Source organism: Rana temporaria, chromosome 12, assembly GCF_905171775.1.
Source record: "Rana temporaria chromosome 12, aRanTem1.1, whole genome shotgun sequence".
NCBI lineage: Eukaryota > Metazoa > Chordata > Amphibia > Anura > Ranidae > Rana > Rana temporaria.
Window position 1 is genome coordinate 91,951,951 of NC_053500.1, and position 16,356 is coordinate 91,968,306.

Here is a 16,356-nt window from a genome sequence, read left to right on the forward strand (position 1 = left end):
CCTCTGCCACCAATACCACCTGCTCCATCCCCCTCTGTCACCACCAGGCACCATCACACCCTGCCACCAATACCACCTGCTATATCCCCCTCTGGCACCATCACACCCTGCCACCATCCCCCTCTGCCACCAATACCACCTGCTCCATCCCCCTCTGCCACCATCACCTGCTGTCACCGTCAGCTGGGCTGTCACTTCGTCCCTGACTCCGCCTGACCCCCGTGGACTTTGGAATCTGGATTGCAGGGCTCCTCCATTCCGCCGCTGAGTGCTGCTCTGCCTCCTGCTCTAGTGCTCCTGGTAGTGATTTTTAAATGCTGGCACGCCTGGTGGGATGTGCAAATAAATCACTTGTGACTCGTCTCGCCAGTAAAGCGCGCCAGCGCCGCATAACCTCTGTGAGATCCGCCCCCCGCTGGCCGAATACAGGATCTGCTCGGCTCGCTCCAGAACTGTGCATGCACAGTTCCAAGCCAGTCCGATCACGGCTATTTTTTACTGGCACATTCCCGCTACTACAGGCATTTACAGGCGGGGAAAAAAGTGCCTGTTTTTATGGGATGCCCGTAGAAATATGGGCAGTTAGCAACAATGCCCAACATTGGTGTCAGTTTCTGCAATGATCCACAGCATTGGTGTCAGTTTCTTCAAAAATAATTGTCAGCATTGATGTCCATTTCCACAATGATTCAAAGCATTGGTGCAGTAGCTGCAATAATAACCCCTGGCATTGATGGTCAGTGGCATTAATGCTATTTTAAAGCCCTACATCACAAGGAGTTAATGAACACTGCCATTGATCTCTAATGCAGTAGTGCCCAGTAAAAGTTATCTAACCCCCTTGTGCTGTATTAGTGGTCAGTGTTAATTACCCCTTTGTATTGCAGCATGAATGGGTTCATTATTATTATCATTATACAGGATTTATATAGCGCCAACAGTTTGCGCATCGCTTAACACTGACACTGACCACTAATACAGCACAAGGGGGTTAATTAACTTCTACTGGGCACTACTGCATTAGAGATCAATGGCAGTGTCCATTAACTTCCTTGTGCTGAATTAGACATTAACCAGTCCTGTGCGCTGGAAAAGAGTCACTGCAACATATATTTTCCTCTGTCTGCCATTGCTTACTTACCTAATCCCAGCAACATGCACGTTCCCGCGCGGTGCCTCTCTTTCTCTCTCTCTTCCTGTCCCGGCCTCTGAATGACATCATGTCAGAGGCGGAGACTAGAAATACAGTAATCTGTTGGGTCACCTCCCCCGCACCTGTTCGGTGGACACTCCCCCCCCCCCCCCCCGCACGGGCGGAGAAACTGAAAGTACTGTGTGTGATGTGACTGACGTCACATCATCACTCAGTGCAGTGTGACAGGCACAGGCTGAGCTCTGCTGAGGCTCGCCTCGCCGCTCGCTGGCTGGCTCAGTAGGGGAGTGGAGGAAGAAGGAGGACAAAGTCAAACAAACAGACACACACGCGGCGGCGTGGGCGTGTCACCTAAAAATAAAACAAAAAATACCTCAATGTCAGGATGGTGTCAAACCTCTAGCAGGTGTCACCCGGGTGCGGACTGCACCCCCGAACCCCCCTAGCAAGGCCTCTGTCGAGAAAGCGCCTGGGACTTTCGAGGGGTAAGGTAAGTAAAACGGGGCTTCAGGGGGGGGGGCGGTGCTGTCATATGTTTTTTTACCTTAATGCATAGGATGCATTAAGGTAAAAAAACTTTTACCTTTACAACCCCTTTAAGTGCTCGGTCTAGATTCTGTTCCCATGATTGGGGAAAGAAGGACCACATGGTATGAATTAAGACACCTGAATGTAAAATGTGTCCCTATGCTGCTAAATCACCAAATATTTTTAAAAAAACTCTACATTAATAACAAATATAGGCGTTCTCTAGCCTAAGATAGGACATTTATGAGAAAAATTAAACCAATTGCACAGTCCAACATCCAGCAGGAATTTCAGATATAAAACACTGCAGCTTTCATTTTAGACTGACTAATCTATTGGTTCTGGTTCACACTTCACTGTGGTAAAGTAGCAGGCTGGCAAACCTGCATTAAGAAACGAAAACCTCATACAGATACAGGTTTACAATGAGAAATGTTAATGTTCACAAGAGGCTGGCACCTTCCTAGTAAATTACTGTTGGCCACGCAGATTGGTTGGATCCATCTGGTTTAGCTCAGATTGGTCCAGCAACTCAAAGTCATCAGCTTCTGCATCAGTGTCCATTTCAGAGCTCGAGTTTCTCCGATATGTTTTGGGGTTTGTGTTTTCCAAAAAGCCAGAGGCTTGCTGGGTGACTCCTGCCAATGCCATTTGTATCATCCCTTTTGTGACTAGGTTGGTAAGGTTGTCTTTGATTTGCTGAGCAGCAAAAGCAAGTGGTATTTCAGACTCTGATGACTCCTGCTCATCATACAGCTGGTCAGAGCACACATGACGATGACTGGCTGAAAGAGGTAGCCCAATGCTGGTATCATCTTCATCATCTATTCCCATTGTCTCTGGATTGATGGAAGGAAAATCAGGGAGATCTCGAGCAAAAGATTCTTCTGGATCACTGTGGCGGTCCAGATCTATAGAGAGGATAAAAATATCAATGAGTCATACATATATAGTCTAGTGAATTTGCAAATCATATAGATGGAAAAGCACCTGCTACAGGAGGGCTAGTATTTTGTTTGATCATACATATGGAACAGACCTATCTGCACTGTTCATCTACTTATAGACAAATGGTGAAGCGCTGAGCTAAAGGATGATGAATAATAAACCATGATGGAAATTCAATATATGATAAAGGTTCTTTATTGGCAAGAAAAAAAAATATTGCAGCTGCCAGGAGATGCATATAGATCCAGACCAATAATCAGTAAAAAAATAAAAATACAAGTGACTGGATTGAAATTCACAAGAACTTACAAGGACTGCAGGAACACTCACGAGCTAGGAGAGGTGGAAAGGAGACTATCCCACCTCCTAAAGGTGGAATAAACTGCCTTGGTGGAGCGGAGCCTGTAGGGTGCTCAGGGAAGTGACAATCGACAAGAGTGCCAGAGGCGAGGGACTGTCCACCAGCCCCAAGCCTCACAGCACAGACCACCTGAAGACGAACGTTGAGGGCCGGCTGTGTAACCCAGAGATCCAGGAGAGGTGAGCTGCAGCACGGGCACCGCTAGAGTGAACCAGGGAGAGCAGTGATAGAAGCTCAACTTCCGGGTTTCAGAGGCAGGTTTTTAAACTGTAAAACAGGTTCGCTTTTTCGGATACAGGAACCTGTACCTCCTTGATGCACTAAATGATGTAGTGCTTGAAGTATTAAATGTATTTTTGGATGATCCGAGGGAATGCTGGATCTGAAAAACCTCTGAGGGGGAACCCCCCGCAACTCTAGCTTGCAAGATATAATTGAGGTGACCCACTCGTCTTCAAAAGGAGGGCTTGGTGCTGGTTTTAGAAGAATCTTGGACCCAAGTCTTCTTTTGGCCCTGGCTCTGCGGCTTTCCCCTTGCCCTAGCACCCTGTTGGCGGCGGAACCACCCTGACGCTGGGACATTGGACGAGGGACAACTGGTGCTTTTCTTAACAGGAAGTAGAGAACTATTCCCTCCGGAGATCTTTTGGATATATTTAGATTTTGGATAATATGGGGTGAAGCAGCAACGTTGGCTGTAGGCACCATACCAGATAGGCGCAGTGGCTCAGATTGCCCGGAAGCCTCTGGTCTTTTAGGTGATACAACACTAGGGATATGACTAGGTTCACCAGGAACTACTAAGTGTTCCCTGCCCTGTAGTGTTAGTTCCACTCCTCTTTTTTGAAGACATTTACTAGACACAAAAAGAGTAATGTGCGCTATAGGCAAACAAACTGTCGAGCAATGCATCGCTTTTGCTAAGGCACACACTCATGCGAACCCACGTGCGCCCTGGGAAATGGCAAAATGGTGCACCATCATACAGGTAGAAAAACAGCCAGACTCGAGCGAAAACAAAAAGGTACACGTTGCAAACACCCACAGCTAGGCCAAAACTCCCCTATATGGTCACCGCACACAGGTGTCCAGCTTTTAGTTAGCTTGACTGATTGTTACAATCACTGGGACACCCAACAATAATAATAATAAAGGGGTTTTACTTAGCCATTCAGGCGCAGAGTCACTTAGAAACTAAGGGCCCAATCTTCACCTTCAAGGCAGGTTCCTGTCACTTGAGGACGTTCAAAGACCGAGTACCCTTTTCATTTTTAGGGTCCACTCCCTTGGACCTGTTTAGGGTCCAATCCCTTGGACCTGTACAGCACCCTGTATGAATGCCTTAGCTCTGTGGTGTCCAGGATTCCGCTTCGTAGGTTCCAGCGCCTGGAGGCCGCATTACAGGCAAAACTGTCGCAGGATCTTAAGTTTTCTTTGCGAGGCTCGGGTACCATTTATCTAAGGATATAGCCTGTGTCAAATGGATCCGATCGGTCAATTCCTTGATTCATCCTGGAACAGTTTGTGAGATTAGAGACCAGGAGCTCAGAGAGCTCAAACTGAGCCAGAGAGGGAGGGGCCCAATGAGGATGTCGGTCGGGAGAAGCTGCTAAGCTCCGTGAGCCAGTGAAACTCCATCGACATGTGGTGACGCTGCGATCGGATCCCCCCCTGTAACCCTCGTAACCCCTGCACGGACTACCGATTACAGGGTGAGCCGAGGAGTGGAGCCTAGACCTCTCTCATGGCTGGTAATCGCGGTGTACAAAAGAATCTGAGGGCTCGCAGAAAACTCCCTGAAGGCTGACGTGGTACTCCTACAGGAGACTCACTTTTTTGCGGGTACAAATCGCAAAATAATATCGCGCGACATTTAGGGGGGCGCAATTCCGTGCCTCCTCTTAATTTTCACTTCCTGTGTCCCCGAACTCTGGCCGCCATATTTAGTGTCTGGCACCCTGTGATTGGGCGTATGGGGGTCATGTGCGGCATGGGGCTGGCCTGTCCGCGATCACTCTTGAAGTCCCGCCTTCACACATGACCGCCATACGCCCAATCACAGTGCACCGGGAAACACTGAACATGGCGGCGGGAGACAACCACTGGAAGTGTGAGCCGTCTTCCCCTCCACCTGTCCCTCTCCTTTGGCTCGGTGCTTCGTGTCTAGCAGAGCGGAGCATGGAGGTGCAGCGTGTTAGCTGACCTCCCGCCCAACGGTAATACATGGTGCGGGCGGATGACGCTGACCTAGATGAGCAATTCCGGATGTGCTAAGGAGAGTCCTGGCGAAGACCAGACAGAGGTACGGAGGAGGATGGATTTCCACCGAGCTGTGGGGGGGGGGGGGTGTGAGTATTACAGGAAGTAGGACTCCTTCTGTAGGAGTCAGGTGGGTCTGTGTAGTAGGTCAGTGTAGGTGTAAGGTCGGTGGGTCAGTGTACGTGTCAGGGGTCAGTGTGTGTCAGTCAGTATAATAGTCAGTGTTGGTGTCTGGTCAATGTAATGGTCAGGTGGGTCAGTGTAATGTGAGTAGTGCAGGAAGCAGGAGTGAAGTGGGTCAGTGTAGGAGTCAGGTAGAGGTTAGTGTAGTAGGTGTCAGGTAGGTTAGTGTAGTAGGTGTCAGGTAGGTTAGTGTAGTAGGTGTAAGGTAGGTTAGTGTAGTAGGAGTCACGTGGGTCAGTGTAATGGTCACGTGGGTCAGTGTAATGGTCACGTGGGTCAGTGTAATTGGAGTAGTGCAGGAAGTAGGAGTCAGGATGACCGTGAATCAGTGCATGTGTCAGGTAGGTGTGTCAGGGGGTCAGTGTAGGGGTCAGATAGGTCACATGTGTTGCAGGATAAAGTGGAGTCAGGGCGCAGTCAGGGTAGTGGTCAGTGTAGTGGTGTGCGGGTTATTGGTCAGGGTGTAGTGGTCAGTGTATAGTGTATTGAGCCCTGCACCACTTAGTGCATTAACCACTAGCCGACCAGCTACCGTCATTATACGGCGGCAGTGTAATGGTCACGTGGGTCAGTGTAATTGGAGTAGTGCAGGAAGTAGGAGTCAGGATGACCGTGAATCAGTGCATGTGTCAGGTAGGTGTGTCAGGGGGTCAGTGTAGGGGTCAGATAGGTCACATGTGTTGCAGGATAAAGTGGAGTCAGGGCGCAGTCAGGGTAGTGGTCAGTGTAGTGGTGTGCGGGTTATTGGTCAGGGTGTAGTGGTCAGTGTATAGTGTATAGTGTATTGAGCCCTGCACCACTTAGTGCATTAACCACTAGCCGACCAGCTACCGTCATTATACGGCGGCAGGTGGGCTCTCCTGGGCGAGAGCCCGTAGCTATACGTCTGCTCTTCGAGCGGCCACTAGGGGGCGCTAGCGCGCCGCCGGAGGCGCGCGCGCCCCCCGCTCGCCCCCGACTCCCGTGCGTGTGCCCGGCGGGCGCGATCGCCGCCGGGCACCCGCGATTGCTCGTTACAGAACGGGGACCGGGAGCTGTGTGTGTAAACACACAGCTCTCGGACCTGTCAGTGGGGGAAATGCTGATCTTCTGTTCATACAATGTATGAACAGAGGATCAGTGTTTCCCCTAGTGAGGCCACCCCCCCCCCACAGTAAGAACACACCCAGGGACATACTTTACCCCTTCCCCGCCCCCTAGTGTTAACCCCTTCACTGCCAGTGGGATTTTTATAGTAATCCAATGCATTTTTATAGCACTGATCGCTATAAAAATGCCAATGGTCCCAAAAATGTGTCAAAAGTGTCCGCCATAATGTCGCAGTAACGAAAAAAAATCGCTGATCGCCGCCATTACTAGTAAAAAAAATATATTAATAAAAATGCCATAAAAATACCCCCTATTTTGTAAACGCTATAACTTTTGCGCAAACCAATCAATAAACGCTTATTGAGAATTTTTTTTACGAAAAATATGTAGAAGAATACGTATCGGCCTAAACTAAGGAAAAAAAATGTTTTTTTATATATTTTGGGGGGATATTTATTACAGCAAAAAGTAAAAAATTATTTTTTTTCAAAATTGTCGCTCTATTTTTGTTTATAGCGCAAAAAATAAAAACCGCAGAGGTGATCAAATACCACCAAAAGAAAGCTCTATTTGTGGGAAAAAAAGGACGCCAATTTTGTTTGGGAGCCACGTCGCACGACCGCGCAATTGTCAGTTAAAGCGTCGCAGTCCTGAATCGCAAAAAGTGCTCTGGTCTTTGACCAGCAATATGGTCCGGGGGTTAAGTAGTTAAACTAAAAAATAAAATAAAAATAAAAATAAAAAAAAGCATTTTTTCCACAAAAATCACTGCGCAAATTCTGTGTGAAAAAAAAGTTGCAACACCCACCATTTTATTCTGTAGGGCCTTTGCGATAAAAAAAATATATAATGTTTGGGGGTTCAAAGTAATTTTCAAGCAAAAAAATAAATATTGTTTCATGTAAACAAAAAGTGTCAGAAAGGGCTTTGTCTTTAACCACTTGACCACCGGGCACTTAAACCTCCAGACCAATTTTCAGCTTTCGGTGCACTCACATTTTGAATGACAATTACTCACTCATACAACATTGTACCCAAATTACATTTTTGGCCTTTTTTCACACAACTAAAGCTATCTTTTGGTGGTATTTAATCACCGTTGGGTTTTTTATTTTTTGCGCTAGAGAAAAAAAGACTGAAAATTCGGTAAAAAAATGAATGTTTCTTTGCTTCTGTTATAAAATTTAGCAAATTAGTAATTTTTCTTCATACATTTTGGCCAACATTTTTACTGCTACATATCTTTGGTAAAAATAAGTACAAATTGGTGCATATTATTTGGTCTTTGTCAAAGTTATAGAGTCTACAAGCTATGGTGCCAATATCTAAAAATGTATCACATCTGAAGTACTGACAGCTCATTTCTTGAGACCCTAACATGCCAGAAAAGTACAAATACCCCCCAAATGACCCTTTTTGGAAAGAAGACATTCCAAGGTATTTAGAAAGAGGCATGGTGAGTTTTTTGAAGTTGTAGTTTTTTCCCACAATTCTTTGCAAAATCAAGATTTTTTTTCTTTATTTTTTTCACAAAATTGTCATATTAGCAGGTTATTTCTCACACACAGCATATACATACCACAAATTACACCCCAAAACACATTCTGCTATTACTCCCGAGTATGGCGATACCACATGTGTGAGACTTTTACACAGCGTGGCCACATACAGAGGCCCAACATGCAGGGAGCACCTTCAGGCGTTCTGGAGCACCCAGGCCAATTCTGTCATTTCTCTCCTACGTGTAAAAATCATCATTTATTTGCTAGAAAATTACATAGAACCCCAAAACATTATGTTTTTTTTAGCAAAGTGTTTTTGCGCAGCAATTTTTCTAAAGCTTTTTTTTACGAAAAAAAAAAAAAAAATTATATATATATATATATATATATATATTCTATTGTTCATTTTACTTTATTTTAGTTTGACACTTATTCCCGCAAAAATAATTTTTTTGATCACTTTTATTCCTATTACAAGGAATGAAAACATCCCTTGTAATAGGAATAAGGCATGACAGGTCCTCTTTACAGTGAGATATGGGGTCAATAAGACCCCGCATCTCACCTCTAGGCTGGGAAGCCTGAAAAAACAAAAAAAAAAACAATCCTGGCTTCGATCGTAGCGGTGAGTCGGTAGAAGAACCGGAGGACTGCGGGAGGGGGGGGATGTCCCTTCTCACCTCTCGTAAGAACGATCAAGCGGCGGAACAACCGCTATGATTGTTCTTATGGTGTAGGGAATCGCCGGCTGAAAAGTACCAGTTACACTTACCGGTAACGGATTTTCTAGGAAGTCTTCCAGGATGGCACACCTGAGAAACACAATCAACAACAGAGTTTAAAAGGCCCCACCCTTTCCTCTGTCCCTCAGTTATGACAAAGTATAGACCCACACCGGTGTCAGAGGGTACCTTCTGTGAACACAAACATCACCAACATTTAAGGGTGGGAAGTAGGCCTGCCGTCCTGAAAGACTTCCTAGAAAATCCGTTACCGGTAAGTGTAACTGGTACTTTTCTCCAGTCATCTTCGAGGATGGTACACCTGAGACGATGAGCAAGAACTTCAGGCCTACCTTAGGGTGGGATCACCGCCTGTAGGACCTTCCTGACGATTGCCAAGTCCTGAGATCAGGAAAGTATTTTGGCTCGTCCAAGTTGCTGCTCTGCTGATCTCTGGCGAACTCTGCAGGAGGTTGCCAGAGATCTGGTTGAGTGAGCTTTAATATGAGATGAAACAGGTTTTCCTGACTGTTCATAAGCTACTGCGATAGTCTGTTTAATCCACCTGGCTATCGTAGGTTTAGAGCAGGGGTGGGGAACCTTTTTTCTGCCAAGGGCCATTTGGATTTTTGTAACATCATTCGGGGGCCGTACAAAATGATCAACTTAAAAATTAGCCTGTTATATTTGGTCAAACATTTTTTTTGTATAATCTTTATTTATATACTCCATTTTTACAAATAAAGAACAAAGGAAAAACAATGGACATGTAAAAAAAATAAGGCTGTCAATAAACAAGGACATGAACTGTCACCACATATTTGGTCAAACATTTAATTAACTAACCGCTAATGTGATGGCTGGAACTGCTTCTCTTTGGCGAGGTGTGTGATGTTGGCCGATATTGATGATGTTGCTACTCGCAACTGGTTTTCCAGGTTTGCGTCGGTCAGTCTGGAGCGCAGTCGACTCTTTGCGATGGTAAGTTTGGAAAAGAACTGCTCGCAGCAGTAAGTTGTTCCAAACACAGATGCATATTTTAATGCATGTCTTCTCAAAGTTGGGAATTCATCATTACTTATGTAATGCTTGTAGAACTCAAGCAGTGGGAGCCTAGCTTTCAGCACATCATCGCTTTGCAGCTGAATTATTTTGTGTTGTAGGTTATCAGGCAAATCAGCTGGTTCCACATTGAAAGGTGTAGCAAAGATGTTTGTGACGGTATTAGAATGATATCCCTGTCGAAGTCTTCCCTTCTTCCCATAAAGAAAATCACCCCAATATTCCACGAGGGGGGATATTCCTGGAATCGCCCAAAAATAAGCCACACATGAGTCAGAGCTTACTGCTGGAACAAGACAGGCTTTTAATGGTATAACACAGAGCTTATATGTGGTTACAACTGTTACAATGACAATCTCCACCCCCCTCACACAGTGGGGGGTCTTCAATACAGATCCTTTGAAATAAGGATATCTCTTTGAACTAATCAGTATCTAGCCGGTTCGGCTCCGCTATGTTTAACCTGATCAGACACATTCCTTTATCAATTAACATTTATAACAATACACACAAGAGAGTCAATTAACTCTTTGAAATAGGGAGCTGGCTGAGGAAGGGTCATTAACATATCAATAGTTTGTTAGCAGAGAAATTAGTCCCACCTGAAACCACCTGTTACACTTAACACACACACACAATATTACTTAGCAGGGAGGATTTAAACTGAAGCATCCTTCACAATGTTCAATTCCATTTGTTTACTTTTCACATCCTTGAATCTTTCATTAAATGCCTTAATTAGTTTTGCACATTCACCGGCATATTCTTGTGTCGTAGAAGGCTTTTGTCCTTCCAGAGTGGGGAAATGCACAGTGTTATTCTTCTCGAGTTGTACTTTCCACAACCTTAATTTACCTTCAAATTATTTAACGTTTGAAAGCAGTGAGCTGAGAAGCTGGTTGGGGCCCTGCAGCTTGACGTTCAGCTCTGAGAGGTACTTGGTAACGTCCACCATGAATGCTAGATCACACAGCCACTTGCTATCGGTGAGTTCCATGACAGGTTTTCCCTTCATCTCCATGAACTGCTTGACTTCATTCTGCAGTTCGTAAAACCTCCTGAGCATGTTCCCGCGACTCAGCCACCGCACTTCACGGTGATAAACAAGATCACCATACTCAGAGTCAAGATCACTTAGTAACTCCTTAAACTGGCGGCTGTTAAACCCTCTGGTTTTGATCAAATGTATGCATGACACTACAGTTGACATCACATTGTTGAATCGCAACGATTGTGCACAGAGACTTTCTTGGTGTATGATGCAGTGGCATATAATTAAATCATTTGGATCAAGATTGAGACGACTCAGTTCTTTCTTGACAAAGGCAACTAACCCTTTTTGTGAGCCAACCATGGCTGGAGCTCCATCTGTAGTAAGGCCACTTAACTTTTCAAAAGTTAGCTCAAGTTTTTTCATTGATAAAACAAGTCTCTCAAACAAGTCCTCACCTCTTGTAGTGTCATGCATAGCTTCCAGTGAAAGCAGTTCCTCTCTTATGTCAAACTCTGCAGTTATCCCACGAACAAAAACAGCCAGTTGAGCAGTATTTGTTATGTCCGTTGTCTCGTCACAAGCCAGAGAGAAAAATTGGAAATCTCCTGCAGAATCCTTCAATGTTTTTTCAATATCTTGTGCCAAGTCAGTAATCCGTTCTGAGACGGTTCTCTGAGACAAACTAACACTCTGAAACAATTTTACTTTGTCTGGCGCTAACAACTCCGCAGCAGCAACCATGCACTCTTTCACAAACTCTCCCTCTACATGAGGCCTGAGCTTCTTTGCGATTAGCTCACTCACTACATAACTCGTCTGAATAACGTTGTCTCTGTCATAACGAGGTCTAGTGAAAGTGGCTTGTTGTGATTCCAAACTCCGCTGAAGAGCATTGATTTTATCCAGGCGCAATTGGCCTCCCAATTTGCTGAGTTTAGCATGTTTTGAGCTGTAATGACGCTCCAGATTCACTTTTTTCATTACTGCTAATGCATCGCCACAAACTAGGCACACAGGTTTGCCTTTGACTTCAACAAAAAAATAATCATTTGTCCATTTCTCTTGGAAAACTCGACACTCTGCATAAATTTTTCTTTTCTTTGTAGTCGCCATTTATATGATCGCACACCACTTTTTATAGTTTTAATAACTAACTATCCAGTGTGTGTTAACACTTTCGCCTCCCTGGCACTGACTATCCTCTGAGTTGGTCCTGACTGGGAATGCAAAGCAGCCCTGGAAAAAAATGCATGCCAGACGTATAAGTTTTTGTGTCATGGTAGATACAAAAACACAATGCCCACAATGCGATTCCCCCAATCCCCAAAACACAATCTGCTGTGACTCACACTGTCAGAAGTAGGGCTCCTTCTGACAGCTCCGCAGATCATGGGCGTCCGCTGAAATTTTTTCAGGGGGGGGCGCTTCGGCAGCAGCGATACACAGTTGCATTTAACCCTTTATTCGACCACTAGCGGGGATTAAACGTGCCCCCCTTGCATCACTGGACTTCTTTACATTACACAGCACCCTGCATCACTGGACCCCTTTACATTACACAGCACCTTGCACCTCTGGACCCCTTTACATTACACAGCACCCTGCATCACTGGACCCCTTTACATTACACAGCACCCTGCATCACTGGACCCCTTTACATTACACAGCACCCTGCATCACTGGACCCCTTTACATTACACAGCACCTTGCACCTCTGGACCCCTTTACATTACACAGCACCCTGCATCACTGGACCCCTTTACATTACACAGCACCCTGCATCACTGGACCCCTTTACATTACACAGCACCCTGCATCACTGGACCCCTTTACATTACACAGCACCCTGCATCACTGGACCCCTTTACATTACACAGCACCTTGCACCTCTGGACCCCTTTACATTACACAGCACCCTGCATCACTGGACCCCTTTACATTACACAGCACCATGCATCACTGGACCCCTTTACATTACACAGCACCCTGCATCACTGGACCCCTTTATATTACACAGCACCCTGCATCACTGGACCCCTTTACATTACACAGCACCCTGTACCTCTGGACCCTTTACATTACACAGCACCCTGCATCACTGGACCCTTTACACTACACAGCACCCTGCATCACTGGACCCCTTTACATTAGACAGCACCCTGCACTGTGCAGGACATTAATACATGAGTTACCATGACCATTGACCAGTGCAGGACATTTACCTAGGGTTGCCACCTGTACGGGATCAACCCGGACAGTACGGGGGTTTGAATCATGTGTCCGGGTCTCCTTCCACCTTCAACCTGGACACATGATTCAAACTGTACTGTGGCTTAGCTGGTGGAGGAACACTAGTAGTTAAAGTTGGTAGGGGAAAGTTCTTATCCTTATACAGCAGTTGGGACAATTTAATCTGAGCCCCAATGTCCTCTTCTATACAGATACACTGAGTAATGTAATTGCCGGGATCAGCAGCACAAGGATTACTCTGCAGGGACTATTTGACGGTTTTCGGGCTCAGGCGGAGTAATCCTTGTGCAGAGGTTCTCGGCAATTACATTACTCAGCCAGGGTATCTGTATAGAAGAGGACGTGGGGAGATTAGATTGTCGGGACTCAGAACTGCTGAATAAAGATAAGAACTTTCCCCTAATGACATTGTGATTTTTTTTTAATATGCAGCATGGGGGGAGGGGGTAAATGTCCTGCACTGGTCATGGTAACTCACAGTGCAGGACATTAATACATGAGTTACTATGACCAGTGCAACTGTGTAGGTAGGACATTTACCCCCTCCCCCCGCCGCCATGCTGAATATTAAAAAAATCACAGACAGTCATCACAGTTAATAATCTTCAGACTGCATACAGAATGATGCAGTCTGAAGATTATTAACTTTGATGACTGTCTGTGATTTTTTTAATATGCAGCATAGCGGCGGGGGGAGGGGGGTAAATGTCCTGCACAGGACATTAATACATAAGTTACCATGACCAGTGCAAGACATTTCCCCCCCCCCCCCCCGACATGCTGCATATTAAAACGCTGTATGTCATGATGCTGTCAGCATATTTATGGCTGCCTTACTTGCTGCTGGAAATGGTTCCTCGTCGGTGGCGCTGGCTTGTCCTCTCTATGCTCCTCCCATCAGTGCCATCCCAGCCAGCCATGAATGGTAATCCCCGCCCGCCGTGAGTGACGTCACGCCGCCGGGCGGGGCTGTAAACCAAGGGGAGCAGCTCACCAGCTGCAGTGCAATGGCTGGAGGCTGGCGCCGGCTAACAGGGGCAGGCCGCAGGAGCGGAGTAAATGCTATTGGCTGGAAGCTGGCGCCGGCTAACAGGGGCGGGCCGCAGGAGCGGAGTAAATGTATTGCTAAACACACGGACAATGAATGAATGATCGCCATGATCATTCATTCATTGTCAGTGTGTTTAGCAATACATTTACTCCGCTCCATAGTGACAATCGGCGGCGCTGTTTTACGATCCCATGGGGGGCCGGATGGAATGATTTTGCGGGCCGCAGGTTCCCCACCCCTGGTTTAGAGGCTTGAAGCCCTTTCTTTTGACCGGAGAAATTAATTAACAAATGATTTGATCTCCTGAAAACACTCAATCTAAATAGGCTAGAAGACACCTTCTAACGTCTAGTAAATGAAACCTTGCCTCCTTGTCATTTTTAGGGTTCTGACAAAAGGAGGGGAGAACAATCTCCTGTGAATTGTGAAACTCAGAGGTCACTTTTGGTAAATATAACGGATCCTGTCTGAGGCTTACCCTATCCTCTAGGAGCAAAAAAAAAGGCTCTATTATAGTCAGAGCTTGCAAGTCACTAACTATTCTGGCTGTGGTGATTGCCAGAAGGAAAGCCATCTTAAGTAAAATAAATTTAACGGAAATTTGAGCCACCGGCTCAAAAGGTTCCTTGGTTAAAGCATCTAGTACCAGGGATAAATCCCAAGGCGGGAACCTGATTGTCTTTACTGAGGTTACCCTTTCCCTGGCCGTCAAAAACCTTTTTACCAGTGGGTTCAGGGCCAGCCTCTGGTCAAAGAATACTGACAAGGCTGCAACCTGGACCCTTGGCGTGTATTTACTGCTAGGCCCTGGTCAACCCCATCTTGGGAGGAAATCCAGAACCATTGGGATTATTTGGGGAGAACCTTCTCTAGACTGAGCCCAGCGAGAGAAGACCTTCCACATCTTAGCATATATTTTCCTTGTGACTGGCTTCCTACTCTGCAGGAGTGTGTCAATCACTTTTTCCGAGCATCCCCTACGCCTGAGAATCTCCCTCTCAAACACCATGCCGTCAGGGAAAGAAAGTCCGGATCGGGGTGTAACACTGGTCCCTGGGAGAGGAGATCACGTCTGGACGGGAGATGCAGCGGAGGAGCCACTGACCACCGCTTAAAAGGGGGGGGGGAACCATGCTCGCTTCGGCCACCAGGGAGCGATCAGAATAAAGCATCCTTTTGATCTGTATAGCTTCTGCAGTACCCAGGGAATGAGTGACAGGGGAGGGAATGCATATGCTAGGGTAAACTCCCATTTCTGTGCCAGGGCATCTATCCTGTCGGTATCCTGATCTCTGGTGAGAGAGAAGTACTTTTGTGGACTTTCCTGTTCTTCTTGCAGGCAAATAAGTCTATTTCTGGTTTGCCAAAGTGTTGGCTTACCAGAGAGAAAACCTCCTTGTTCAGCTCCCACTCTCCCTGATGAATGGGCTGTCTGCTGAGGAAGTCTGCCTGAATGTTGAGGGACCCTCTTATATGTACTGCCGAAACTGAGAGAATGATTTTCTCCACGTCCTCCAGGATCTCCTGAGTCAGTTTCATCAGCCTGCTGGACCTTGTTCCCCCCTGATGATTTAATTAGGACACAGCTACTGCATTGTCCGAGAAAATCTGTACTTCCCTTCCTTGGACCTGGTCTTTGAAATACCTTAGAGCTTTTCCGACCACTAACAGCTCCCTGAAATTGGAGGAGGCTTTGCTCTGCTCCCCGTCCCAAGAGCCCTGGGCAAAGAGATCTCCTATATGAGCTCCCCAGCCCCAGGCGCTTGCGTCTGTAGTCAGAATCAATGGATTCTGTTGGGTCCAGGACCGACATACTGACAGGTTGTCTGCATTGAGCCACCAGTCTAGGGAGTTCCTTGCCTCTTCTGAAAGGGACACTGATATGTCCAGGGATTCTCTTCTCCTTTCCGAGGAGAGAAGGAATCCCTGGAGTTTTCGGGAATGGAACTGGGCCCAGTGAACCGCTGGGATGCAGGATGACATGAGCCCCAGCACTCTCATCATGGTCCTTAGAGAGACCTCTCTGGTACCAAGTAGAGCGGAAACTGCTCTGTGTACTTTGGAGATCTTTTCTTGGGGTAGAAAGATCCTTTGGTTCACCGAGTCCACCCGGTACCCTAGGAACACCTTGGACTGTGCAGGATCTAGGGAGGATTTTTCTTTGCTGACCAGCCACCCTGGATATTCTAGTGTGGACACCACCTTGTGTCGGTCTGTCTGGAGCTGTTCCAAGACCGGACTGAAAATAAGCATG

The 16,356-nt window shown here is 46.3% G+C and overlaps 1 protein-coding gene across 3 annotated transcripts in view; it reads right to left on the minus strand.

Annotated features, from left to right (window-relative positions):
- Window positions 1–1,884: 1,884 nt before the first annotated feature.
- The window catches only part of RETREG3 (reticulophagy regulator family member 3), a 493,168-nt gene continuing 478,696 nt past the window's right edge, over window positions 1,885–16,356 (minus strand). For all 3 annotated transcript variants that reach the window (XM_040331843.1, XM_040331841.1, XM_040331842.1), the window contains one exon: window positions 1,885–2,592. In XM_040331843.1, the coding sequence (XP_040187777.1) occupies window positions 2,153–2,592 (440 nt within the window). In that variant the 3' untranslated portion in view covers window positions 1,885–2,152. The remainder of the gene's footprint in view (window positions 2,593–16,356) is intronic.